This window comes from Bos taurus, chromosome 11 (genome assembly GCF_002263795.3).
Source record: "Bos taurus isolate L1 Dominette 01449 registration number 42190680 breed Hereford chromosome 11, ARS-UCD2.0, whole genome shotgun sequence".
Taxonomy (NCBI): Eukaryota; Metazoa; Chordata; class Mammalia; order Artiodactyla; family Bovidae; genus Bos; species Bos taurus.
The window spans coordinates 95,583,991-95,597,072 of NC_037338.1; the positions used below are offsets into that span (position 1 = coordinate 95,583,991).

Genomic DNA, 13,082 nt, shown 5'->3' on the forward strand with positions numbered 1-13,082 from the left:
ATCAAAATGCTATTTTCCAAGGCTAGCTCTTTTCTTCTTCATTCTCTTCAATGAGTCTTTGTGATTTAGTTTTATTATTAGATTCATTTGCCATAGGCTACAGTTTATCTCCTCCCCTTTCAATAATGGTTGCTCAAAAAAATTATATACAGTAAAATTCACTTCTTTTGTGGTGTTCAGTTCTATAGGTTTTGACAAGATACATAAAATTATGTGTCAAACACCATAGTTCTATTGCCCCCGAAATACTCCAGTGGCAACTGCGATTTTAATTCTGCTTTCTCAGCACCAACCAGTAGGTGGCAGGGTTTCTCTCTGAGACAAAGCCTTCACTGTGCAACTGAGCCTGCCTGCTTGGCATGCAAATAAAGGCAGCTTTACATCCCTCACACCTCCTGTGTCATTTTCTCCGAGATATGGTTAGACGGTTTCTGTGGATAAGCTTCTTCTTCTCTGAAACAGGCAAATTTGGCTGGAAGCCTCAGAATCTTAACACGCTGAATAAACAGGATGGTTCATCAGAGAACAGTCAAGAAGGCAACCCATAAACATGCTTTGATAAAACTCAATGAAGGCCCTGGTGGCTCAGATAAAGAATCTGCCTGCAATGCAGGAGACTCAGGTTCAATCCCTAGGTGAGGAAGATCCCCTGGAGAAGAGTATGGCAACCCACTCCAGTTTTCTTGCCTGGGAAATCCTACAGAGGAGCCTGGCGGGCTACAGTCCATGGGGTTGCAAAGAGTCGGACATGACTGAGTGACTAACAGTCCCACTCTCTCAATGAGGGCAACAAAGGAAACGGAGAAAACTGGAGACCAAAACCAAATTAGATAAATATGAGACAGATGAATGACCAGACTCTCTCTTCAAGACATTACTTGTTTGGTACTGGGGGATTTCTGTAGGATAAACTGACAGTGGGGAAGGGAGAGGATTTTCAGGGAGAGGAAGGACCCCATGGACCAGCGTTTCCTGCATCAGCCAGTGAATTCTTCACCACTCAGCCACCTGGGAAGCCCGTTCTCTCTCACCTTTCTTTGTAATAGGCAAGTTTACAATTTTAAAAACATATACAATTTAAAAAATCAGTCTGAAGGATATCTGAGTGTATCTACAAAACCAAAAGTTGAACAATTCATTAAATCTGACTAATCCCCACCCCATACTACTACTATGAGCTCCTAATAACTTGCTGAGTATTTTATATACACTGTCATATTTAACCTTCTAGAGAGCTCTGAAAGTATTATATCACTATAAAGGTAAAGATTATTGAGCATTAGAGACATAAAACAAACTGTCCAAGGTCACAGATCTAGTCTGTCATCAACCTCTGCCTCCTGAGTCTGGGCTCTTTTACTGAACTACATTGCACCACTCTCCACCCTCCATGAGAATATTCCTACAGTTCTGACACTGGCTCTCTCTTTTATATCCAAGTTTTCTCTGTGGGTGATTTCTACCCACTAACAAAACTTTACTACTCTATGCCAACAGCTCCACAAACTTCTACTTGTAGGCAGGGCTTGTCACCTCAGTTCCAATCCAATTTATAGATCCAACTTCCTTAGTGGATGTCTATGGGTGTCCTTCTCAGGTACTTCAAATTTAGCACCTACAAAGGTCAACATTTTGCCCCACTCTTTATTAATTAATTTACTATTAATTTGAGTCTTCAGTTTCAATTTCTGGTAAGGCCAAATACTCAGTATGTCACCATCCATGCCATTACTTTCCCCTTCTGCTTCTTCTGGACCCTTCTAAAAACTCTCTAGGGGTTTTTCTGCTTCCATCAGCCCAATTCATTCTTCAAAGCTGCCCTCCAGGCCAACTCCCTTAGAATATTGGTTTATTTGTGTCATTTTAAGCTAATGGCTCTTGGAAAACTTGGCAATAAATCCCCAATTCTTCACCAACTTGGATGCAGATTTCTGGGCATGTCTAACCTGAGTATGCCATGATTCTACCAAACAGAATGACAACACATTCAGGGGACCTACAGCTTTCTTGTCTTTTCATATAAAATTCCTACTTCTTTTCATTATGCCCTGAAAAAACTAGTGGAGTATATTAATCCTAGTTATTATCACCTGATTGTTGATTGGGGTCTTGCCACATGGAGCCTGTGCACTCCTTTTCACAGGATCCTTAATGCCTCATCTGTCTTTTACCCACCTAATCTGGGAGATCCTTGTAGGCAGATTCATTTTTGGATTATGAGTACATACACAGTACAAGGCCTGGTATAGACTGTAGGCGTAGGAAATGTCTAACTCCAAGGCTTACTAGCTGACACTGAAGATAAAGTGATGGGTGAAGGGTGGGCAGTAGAGCTGCAAGCACCACTCACCTTTCCGGTTCATCCCCATCTGGAGGCATTTGAGCAGGCGGCAGTACTGGCACCTGTTCCTCTGCTTCCGAGACATGACACAGTTCTTGTCACGACTGCACCGGTATACCCGCTTGTTGCAAATGCTCCGCTTGAAAAACCCTTTGCAGCCCTCACAGGAGATGATTCCATAGTGTAAGCCTGTGGCACGGTCCCCACAAATGAGACAGGTTCGTTGTTCAGCGCGATCATCTGGAACAGAAACTGAACACATGAAAGTTAGAACATAGTGGGAATGATGGCTTTAAGCCTGCAGTTCTAAAAGAAGCAACCCTGGGTAGATCCTGAACATAACCTCCAGACTAACTGGCAGAAGTGGCATCTTGCTGTAGGAACAAACTCCTTCATCTACCTGTAGATTCCACAAACAAAGCCTAACTAAAAAAGACCTCATGTTCTCTGAGTTTCATCATCACTTAGAGTATCCAAATCAGAAATGTGGAAGGCTTTTCCCTCTCCCTTACTTTCTTTAGCGGTAGCCTACCACCTACCCTGTAGGAAGGTGATAAGGATTACTTATCATGTATGTAAGTGTCTAGCATATGGTATACACCCAATAAATGATAGTTAAAATTATTAACCAGTGGAGAAGCTTCCATGCTCAACTATACATCAATTAAAACAAAAAACAGAAAAAAAGAAACCTCCTGGAAAGATGCTGATCAGAGGACAAGGCAGAAGACCAGAGATATGAACCGCACTCAGTCACAAGCAAGGTATAAGGACACAGCCCTCAAAATTAAAGGTTCTTAGTTGTACCCTAGTTCCAGCACTTAGCAGGTGGGTGAACTTGGGCAAATTAAGTTACGTCACCTCTCTGAGCTGAGTTTCTCTCATCTGTAAAATGGGGATTTTACTGTCATCTATATAACATGGATAAAATACTCAAGCACAGTTATTTTATAAAACACTGTGCGTTTTTATAAAATACTCAAGCATATATTTATATATATTGAGTTTATATTGTATAAAATACTCAAGCACAGTATATAGTGCCTGGGCTACCATAGACAGTTAATAAATGATAGCTATTATTTTCATTATCATCCAAATAGGTTCACTCTTAAAGTGATAGTAACATTCCAGAAAAGTATGTGAAAGCAATGTTAAAGAAGGGCATAATGGTATATACAGAAAGGATATAGAGAAGGAACGAGGCTAGCATTTATACAGCCTTTATTATTTGCCAAATTTGAGATATGTCTTTATGATCCCCATTTGTAGTAGGCTAGATAAAGGCCATTCAAAGATATCAGGTCCTAATACCTAGAACCTGTAAATGTTATAAGAAAAAAAAGTCTTTGTAGATATAATCACATTAAGGGCAGATTATAAAAGTGGGCCTACTTGCAATTACTTTTTTTGTTTTTTTCCTGCACAACATGGCATGTGGAATCTTCATTCCCCAATCAGGGATCAAACCCTCATCCCTTGCACTGAAAGTGCAGACAGAGTCTTAACCACTGCATCACTGGGAAGTCCTCACATGGTTTTTTAAAATTTATTTTATTGAAGTATAGTTGATCAATTTTGTGTCAATTACAGCAAAGTGATTCGTTATACAGATGTACACTCTTTTTCACATTCTTTTCTATTGTGATTTGCCACAGGACATTGAACATAGTTCCTTGTGTTGTACAGCAGGACCTTGTTTACCCATTCTCTATGTAGTAGTTTGCATCTGCTAATCTCAAATAACCAATCCATTCTTCCCCTACCCTCCCCAACCACATGTCTGTTCTCTATGCCTAATCACATACGTTTTTATAAGAGAGACTAGAGGGAGACTTGATATAGATAGCAGAGGACGTGCACATGCAGGAGCACACACACGTGTTCAGGGGAAGGTGATGTGAAGACAGAGGGAAACACTGGCCACAAGCCAAGGACTAACCAGCAGCCACTACAAGCTCAAAGAGGCAAATAATGGATTTTCCCTCAGAACCTCTAAAGAAAGTGTGGCTCTGTCCACACCTTCATTTCAGCTTATTGACTCCGGATTTCTGGCTTCTAGAATTGTGAAAGAACAAATTTTTGTCATTTTAAGCCACCCAGTTTCTGGTAGTTTTTAACAGCAACATAGGAAACTAATGCATTTTTTTTTCATACAAGGACACAGACCTATTAAGAGTCTTGCTCAGAGTCACACAGCAAATAGCAGGTATGCAGAGAAACGCAGACATATGAGACCACACAGCTAAGGAAATAGGGAAAGACATACAAAAAGGGGAATTGCCTAGGTTTTTTGAACAGTTCCTAGTTATAGACCTTTCTAAGTCTTTCTGAGATCTGTATTCACTTCCTAACTTTGGTCAAATTGATAAACATGGGAATATCAGTTTCTATAACACAATCCTTCCTTAAGCTAACTTAAATATGTTTATGTTATTTGCAGCTAAAAGAAACTTGGCCAAGATTTCCTATAAAGTGGCACTGGTATAATAAGCATTCCTTTTCTTTTCCTTTAAAAAATTCAAAGGAAGCTCAAGGAAAACATTAGCGCAAAGTTACAATAGCAAATTAAAAAACTAAACCAGGCAAGGCCAAATAGGCCAATGAATGGCGTGACAACAGCACTATGTGTGAGATGAAACCTCTTAAAGTGCTGGGCTTGAGCTGCTGAAGGGGCTTAGAAATAGGACATGGAATACTGTCAGGAAATCGTGATTGGCTACGGAGAATCTAAATTTTCTAATTTTAAAGTTGTCAATATTCTATTATATGCATACATTAAAATATATACAAGAACTCTGCGAGAATAGACTTTAAAATGGTTATAATTAATCAATATCTACAAGAACTACACCTCATGGATATGATTTCACTGAACACCTACAACTAGGCAGTGTGCTTTCTTTGTGTTGTGTCATGTAATTCTCATAATCCCATAGATGAGTACAATTGTTATCACTATTTTGTAAATGAATACATTTAGAGATCTCAAAAAAAGTTAAGTAACTAGTCCATTTAGGAAGTGGCTGAGCTTAATCTGCCAGTCTCAGGACTGGTGATCAATAACGTCTTCATACAGCACTTGTAGGCATTCTGTGCAGCATCTCGATGGATCAAGGAGCAAAGGCCCCCCCAGAACAATCAAATACAGACCTTTTAAGAATCTGCTCATGTCTTGTAACATGCTTGCTCTTTTCATAAGCATTAAAGAGGCCACACTGACATCAAAGACTAAAGGGAGATACTTCTCCACTGATGGGTGCAGAGACTAGATTCTCTTGGGGTCCTCTGACTGCTTTCTTTGGCCATAGCTATTCTTATTGCCATGTTTTGCTTCTATAAACCCTTGTCTATGCCACAGACTAGGAAACCAACTCAGACGGAAGCTTCTCAAACATAAATGAGAAAGGCCCTCTTCCAATCAAACTTGTAGCCCTTCAAAGAAGCATTTGGCAAATTTCTCTTATAGCATGTAGGGAAAGATCATAACAGAAGAGTGAATGTTACTCCCTCAGTCCTGTCTGAGCCCACAGACTATAGCTCACCAGGCCCCTCTGTCCATAGAATTCTCCAGGCAAGAATACTGGAGTGGATAGCCATTTCCTTCTCCAGGGGATCTTCCCAACAAAGGGTCTGAACCTGGGTCTCCAGCATTGCGGGCAGATTCTTTATGGTTTAAGCCACCAGGGAAGCGGGAAATAACAGAAGAAGCTATTGTTAACTGAGCACCTGGGTGTAAGCTCTCAGCCAAGCACGTAACACATGTTATTGTGCTGAATCACCACCACAAACCTAAATGAGGTACCCTACTTTATAGGTGAAGAAACTCATGAAGCTCATGAGGTGATATCACTTTTCAACAGTCACCCAGCCAGTAAGAAAGGGAGCTAGGGCTGGGACCCCCAAAGTCTATGCACCTAACTAACATACTCTGTGGCCAAAGCAAGTCAGATTTATTCAGTCTATGCAAGTAAGTCAGGCCTTTCTCCTCTTGAAAAACAAACATACAAAAGCTAAAAATCCAATGTTTTACTTTGTAAATGAACAAACATAAGCAAAATGTCCCTAAATGGTTCTTGGCCAGATGTCGGATAGGTTTTTGCAACTCCTATTCTTATAAAGGACTTGAAGGGTATTTAAAGCATGTTTACATTCCTTATCTCACCTGTACCAAGACCCAGGCAAGGATTATTTTTATCTTGTAGATATGGAAAAAAAAAATTCGGTCGTGTACCATGCAATGTTCAAGTTTTTACATGTACTATTTATTCATCACAATGACTGTGAGAGGTATCATTATCCTCATATAACCAGGAATCTTGGAGTTAGAAGGGGCCTTTAAAGTTGTCTTGAACAAGTTGACCTGAGGCATGCATTCCCTCTATGATATTCCTAGACAAGGGGTTAGTTACCCCATACTCTACTTGCACATCTCCAGTGGCTCAATAAGGTACTTCATTCCATTCATTCCATTTTAGATGGTTTTAATGGTTCAAAAGTTTTACTTTACACTGAGCCAAAGTCTGTTAACCTGAAGCCTTCCTCATTGCCTTGAGTCATGTGCTTGCGGGCAAAAAATATATGTATAACCTAGCCTAATTCATAAACCAATCATTCACTTAAAGATAAATGGAGTTCCTAACTGTGAATTCTTCTATTTCTTAGTCTTAATCATACAGTATCAAAATTTCTCATAAAACCAAGTAACCAGAACTGAATGGTTTGTTCTCCTTAATTTAAGGCTCAATTAGTCTTATATATTTGCAACTATCAGCAAACACCAGTAAACACATAGTATTTTATAATTATTGACGATATAATGCTATAAAAATGATATACATTTTATAATGGGAAAAATGAAGCTTAAAGAGGTGAGTGAGTGAATGAAAGTCATTCAGTCATGACCAGCTCTTTGCGACCCCATGGACTATACAGTCCATGGCATTCTCCAGGCCAGAATACTGGAGTGGGTAGCCTTTTTCTTCTCCAGGGGATGTTCCCAACCCAGGGCCGAACACAGGTCTCCCGCATTGCAGGTGGATTCTTTACCAGCTAAGCCACAAGGGCAGCCCAGCTTAAAGACGTAAGGAAATTTAATTGGTTATATAGCCAGGAGTGAAACTGAAATCAGAATTCAAAAACTTTCTAACACCATACACAAAAATAAACTCAAAATGGGTTAAAGATCTCAACGTAAGACCAGAAACTATAAAACTCCTAGAGGAGAACATAGGCAAAACAGTCTCCGACATACATCACAGCAGGATCCTCTATGATCCACCTCCCAGAATATTGGAAATAAAAGCAAAAATAAACAAATGGGACCTAATTAAACTTAAAATCTTCTGCACAACAAAGGAAACTATTAGCAAGGTGAAAAGGCAGCCTTCAGAATGGGAGAAAATAATAGCAAATGAAGCAACGGACAAACAACTAATCTCAAAAATATACAAGCAACTCCTGCAGCTCAACTCCAGAAAAATAAATGACCCAATCAAAAAATGGGCCAAAGAGCTAAATAGACATTTCTCCAAAGAAGACATACAGATGGCTAACAAACACATGAAAAGATGCTCAACATCACTCATTATCAGAGAAATGCAAATCAAAACCACTATGAGGTACCATTTCACGCCAGTCAGAATGGCTGCAATCCATAAGTCTACAAGCAATAAATGCTGGAGAGGGTATGGAGAAAAGGGAACTCTCTCACACTGTTGGTGGGAATGCAAACTAGTACAGCCACTATGGAGAACAGTGTGGAGATTCCTTAAAAAACTGGAAATAGAACTGCCTTATGATCCAGCAATCCCACTGCTGGGCATACACACTGAGGAAACCAGAAGGGAAAGAGACACGTGTACCCCAATATTCATTGCAGCACTGTTTATAATAGCCAGGACATGGAAGCAACCTAGATGCCCATCAGCAGATGAATGGATAAGAAAGCAGTGGTACATATACACAATGGAGTATTACTCAGCCATTAAAAAGAATACATTTGAATCAGTTCTAATGAGATGGATGAAACTGGAACCTATTATACAGAGTGAAGTAAGCCAGAAAGAAAAACACCAATACAGTATACTAATGCATATATATGGAATTTAGAAAGATGGTAACAATAACCCTGTGTACAAGACAGCAAAAGAGACACTGATGTATAGATCAGTCTTATGGACTCTGTGGGAGAGGGAGAGGGTGGGGAGATTTGGGAGAATAGCATTGAAACATGTATAATATCATGTATGAAACGAGTTGCCAGTCCAGGTTCGATGCACGGTACTGGATGCTTGGGGCTGGTGCACTGGGACGACCCAGAGGGAGGGTGGGGGAGGGAGGGGGGAGGAAGGTTCAGGATGGGGAACACGGGTATACCTGTGGCGGATTCATTTCGATATTTGGCAAAACTAATACAATATTGTAAAGTTTAAAAATAAAATCAAATTTAAAAAAAAGAATTCAAAAACTTCTGAGACTGCTGTATTTCCAATCCCCCTATACTTAATTCACATCTGGTTTACAGACATCTAAATCCTTAAGTATTTATCAAGTATACCATTAATATATGTCTTTCATAGTCCTTTCCTGAGAAAAGTAGGATTTCTTGAACTCTAGAGTTGGACTTTACATTTGTCTTTGATCAATTTTATCTTTATATAAGAAATTCCATATATCATTCTGGTCTGTGGAACTCTGGGGATCTGGCCACCCGGTATATTAGTTATTTTACCCTCCTCCTTTTTACCTTGTATGGTTAATACTAGATAATATTCATTCCTAACTTTAAAACAATATTCAACAGAAAGTGGCCTCAGGCAAGTTGTTGGAGCCTCTTCTCAACGTGACTTAAGCAAATTAACCAACTGGAAACAGCTGTTCAACTAGTTTTGTCTGTTAATTAGCCAGACACTCTAGTCTGGCCTGCATTTCTCTATCTTATACATAATGATACCATGAATGACTGTTAGATGCCTCACTGAAATTTCAGATTCATTACATCTACAGTATTCGTTCACTAGTGAGCTACCATAAAGCAGATGGTTCACAAACATTTAGCACTCTTAACCTATTAATTCAATGTTCTTAACCTGTGTTAGTCTACCTGAAAATACAATGGGAAGAAAATCAGCCAAATAAGCACTTCAAAATGGAGACTATGGGAACATAACCAGTATTTTACAGTAATTTTAAATGGAGTATAATCTACAAAAATATTGAATCACTCACTATGTTGTATATGTAAAACTAATACTGGAAATCAACTATACTTCAATTAATACATACATAAATAAATAAAAGCAACAAAAACAAGAGCACCAAAGAAGAGAGTATGGTGCTTGGTAACTATAGTGCTCAGTAAGATAAGAGACAGAGTTATTGATGAAAATCTGAGGGTTTAAAATATGATAGGTATTCGAAACTCTGACAAGGGAGTTTGCTATCTACACAAATAGCAATGGGTTAAATAATAGTGTAGGAAAGAGAAGACTCTTATTATTAACTTACAGGGAAACAGAATGTTTGCCTTGATCAGGAATACTAGAAGGTTGAAGGGCTCAGACTGTGTACTCTAAAAATACCACTTCATGTGAACAGGAGCCAGGACTCCTAAGAAAAACATGTGATTTCAGGTTTGAGGGAGAATATATAAAAGATGCCTTTCATACTGTTCATGGGATTCTCAAGGCAAAAATACTGGAGTGGTGTGAGCAGACCTTACAATTAGCTGACAAAAGAAGAGAAGTGAAAGGAAAAGGAGAAAGGGAAAGATACACCCAATTGAATTTAGGGTTCCAGACAAGAGCAAGGAGAGATAAGAAAGCCTTAAGTGAACAATGCAAAGAAATAGAGGAAAACAATAGAATGGGAAAGACTAGATATCTCAAGAAAATTAAGAGATACCAAGGAAACATTTCATGCAAAGATGGGCACAATAAAGGACAGAAATGGCAAGGACCTAACAGAAGCAGAAGAGACTTAAAAAAGGTGGCAAAATAAAAAGAAAAAAGGAAAGAAGAAAAAGAAGAGGTGGCAAGAATACATAGAAAAACTATACAAAAAAGATCCTCATGACCCAGATAACCACAATGGTGAGGTCACTCACCTAAAGCCAGACATCTTGGAATGTGAAGTCAAGTGGGCCTTAGGAAGCACTACTACACAAAGTTAGTGAAGGTGATGGAATTTCAGCTGAGTTACTTCAAATCCTAAAAGGATGCTGTTAAAGTGCTGCACTCAATATGCCAACAAATTTGGAACACTCAGCAGTGGCCACAGGACTGGAAAAAGTCAGTTCTTATTCCAATCCTAAAGAAGGGCAATGCCAAAGAATGTTCAAACTACCACACAATTAAGCTCATTTCACATGCTAGCCTGGTAATGCCCAGAATTCTTCAAGCTAGGCTTCAGCAGTACATGAATTGAGAACTTCCAGATGTTCAAGCTGGATTTAGAAAAGGCAGAGGAACCAAAGATCAAAATTGCCAACATCCGCTGGCAAGGGAATTCCAGATAAACATCTACTTCTGCTTCAATGACTATGCTAAAGCCTTTGACTGTGGATCACAACAAATGGTGGAAAATTCCTAAAGAGATGGCAGTACCAGACCACCTTACCTGTCTTCTGAGAAACCTGTATGCAGGTCAAGAAGCAACAGAATCAGACATGGAGCAATGGACTGGTTCAAAATTGGGAAAGGAGTACATCAAGGCTGTATATTGTCACCTTGCTTATTTAATTTAAATGCAGAGTATGTCATGAGAAATGCCAGGCTGGATGAAGCACAAACTGGAATCAAGATTGCAGTGAGAAATATCAATAACCTCAGATATGCAGATGACACCACCCTTATGGCAGAAAGTAAAGAGGAACTAAAGAGCCTCTTGATGAAGGTAAAAGAGGAGAGTGAAAAAACTAAGATCAGGCAACTGAAAAACAACAAAAAAATAAAACCACAGTGAAACAAAACAAAAAAAAAGAAAAAACTAAGATCATGGTATCCAGTCCCATCATTCATGGCAAACAGATGGGGAAAATGTGGAAACAGTGACAGAATTCATTTTCTTGGGCTCCAAAATAACTACAGACAGTGACTGTGGCCATGAATTTAAAAGACACTTGCTCCTTGGAAGAAAAGCTATGACCAACCTAGACAGCATATTCAAAAGTAGAGACATTACTTTGCCAACAAAGGTCTGTATAGTCAAAGCTATGGTTTTACCAGTAGTCAGGTACAGATGTGAGAGCTGGACCATAAGGAAGGCTAAGTGCCAAAGAACTGATGCTTTTGAATTATGGTGATGGATTAGACTCTCAAGAGTCCCTTGGACAGCAAAAAAATCAAACCTAAAGGAAATCAACTCTGAATATTCACTGCAAAGACTGATGCTGAAGCTGACACTCCAATACTCTGGCCACCTGATACCAAGGGTCTACTCACTGGAAAAGACCCTGATGCTGGGAAAGCTTGAAGGCAGGTGGAGAATCGGGCGACAGAAGATGAGATGGTTGGATGGCATCACTGATTCAATGGATATAAGTTTGAGGAAATTCTGGGAGATAGTGAAGGACAGGGAAGTCTGACATGGTGCAGTCCATGGGGTTGCAAAGAGTCAGACATGACTTAGCAACTGAACAACAACAATACAAAAGATGAGTCTTGTACTACCCTAGACTAACAATAGGGTCATGTCAAAAGGATACAGGGAGCAATATAAAAGCCTCCCACTGGCCTAAAAGGAAGACTATCATCAAAAATAATGACGATGGCAATGGATTAAAACACTTCAAATATTAAAATCAATTCATTTATAATATTAAAACAGAAAACCTCATTAGTTACCACTGGAAGATGCTATGACGCCAACTCATTATTCTGAAAATTGATAAATAAGGGGAAAAAATCAAACAGTGAAGTAAAAACCGTTGGAATCGTCCTCTCTTGCTCCTTTTGCCAAGAGTAAGAGAGGAGGGTGGAAACTAAGAGTTTTTAGAAACTTTTAAGCTTTAATTGAGAAGACTGGAATTAGATAAACAGATTTGTCTGGTGTCAAGGGATCAAGCTTTGGGGGGGGGAGGTATAGAGTTGAGCTCAAGGCCCATGGCAAGGTAAGTCTCAACTCAAAGATGGAAAGGAAAGATACAACTGTCAGCTCTACAAAATCTTCTAAGCAGAGGCAGTAGAACATAGAGATTAAGAACTTGGTCTGTAGAGTCAGAATCCTTGGGCTTGAATAATCTAGGGTCTGTGACTTGCTAGCTGTGTGACTTTGGAAAGCTTCTTAAACCTCGCCAGAGGTGCCTCAGTTTCTTTTCTATAAAATGTGGATCAGATTCCCTTCTTCAAGGAATTGTTGTGAGAATCAATGAATTAACAGATTACCTATAAATAACATGGAGCTCTAGCTTCCTCGTGGTCTATATTAGAATGAAACAGCTTTACAAACCAACAATATTGTTGACTGTCTTTTTCTTTTTTTAACTTAAGAAATTCCACTAGCACAAAGGAGGCGTATTCAGTTAGTCTGGTGGCAGAGTAAGATCAGAACAGATTTCATAGAGGAGGCAAGTTCCAATGTATGACTATCAGTTAGACAAGTGAAAGCAGAGGAGGGCATAAACAGAAGAAACAATTGGTATATCATGTCTTAACTTTGGTGCTAGACACCTCTAACTTGGGTTTGCCTCAAAACAATCTCATTCGCTTTTAAAATAGCCAGTATAGTCCACTAAGCTTCA

At 39.3% G+C, this 13,082-nt stretch overlaps 1 protein-coding gene across 6 annotated transcripts in view; it reads right to left on the bottom strand.

Moving 5' to 3' along the window:
* Positions 1-13,082, bottom strand: part of NR6A1 (nuclear receptor subfamily 6 group A member 1) — a 228,106-nt gene that overhangs the window by 36,097 nt on the left and 178,927 nt on the right. For 4 of the 6 annotated variants that reach the window (XM_024999569.2, XM_024999570.2, XM_024999573.2 and 1 more), the window contains one exon: positions 2,351-2,593. In XM_024999569.2, the coding sequence (XP_024855337.1) occupies positions 2,351-2,593 (243 nt within the window). The remainder of the gene's footprint in view (positions 1-2,350; positions 2,594-13,082) is intronic. The other 2 variants (XM_024999571.2, XM_024999572.2) reach the window with 1 other exon arrangement.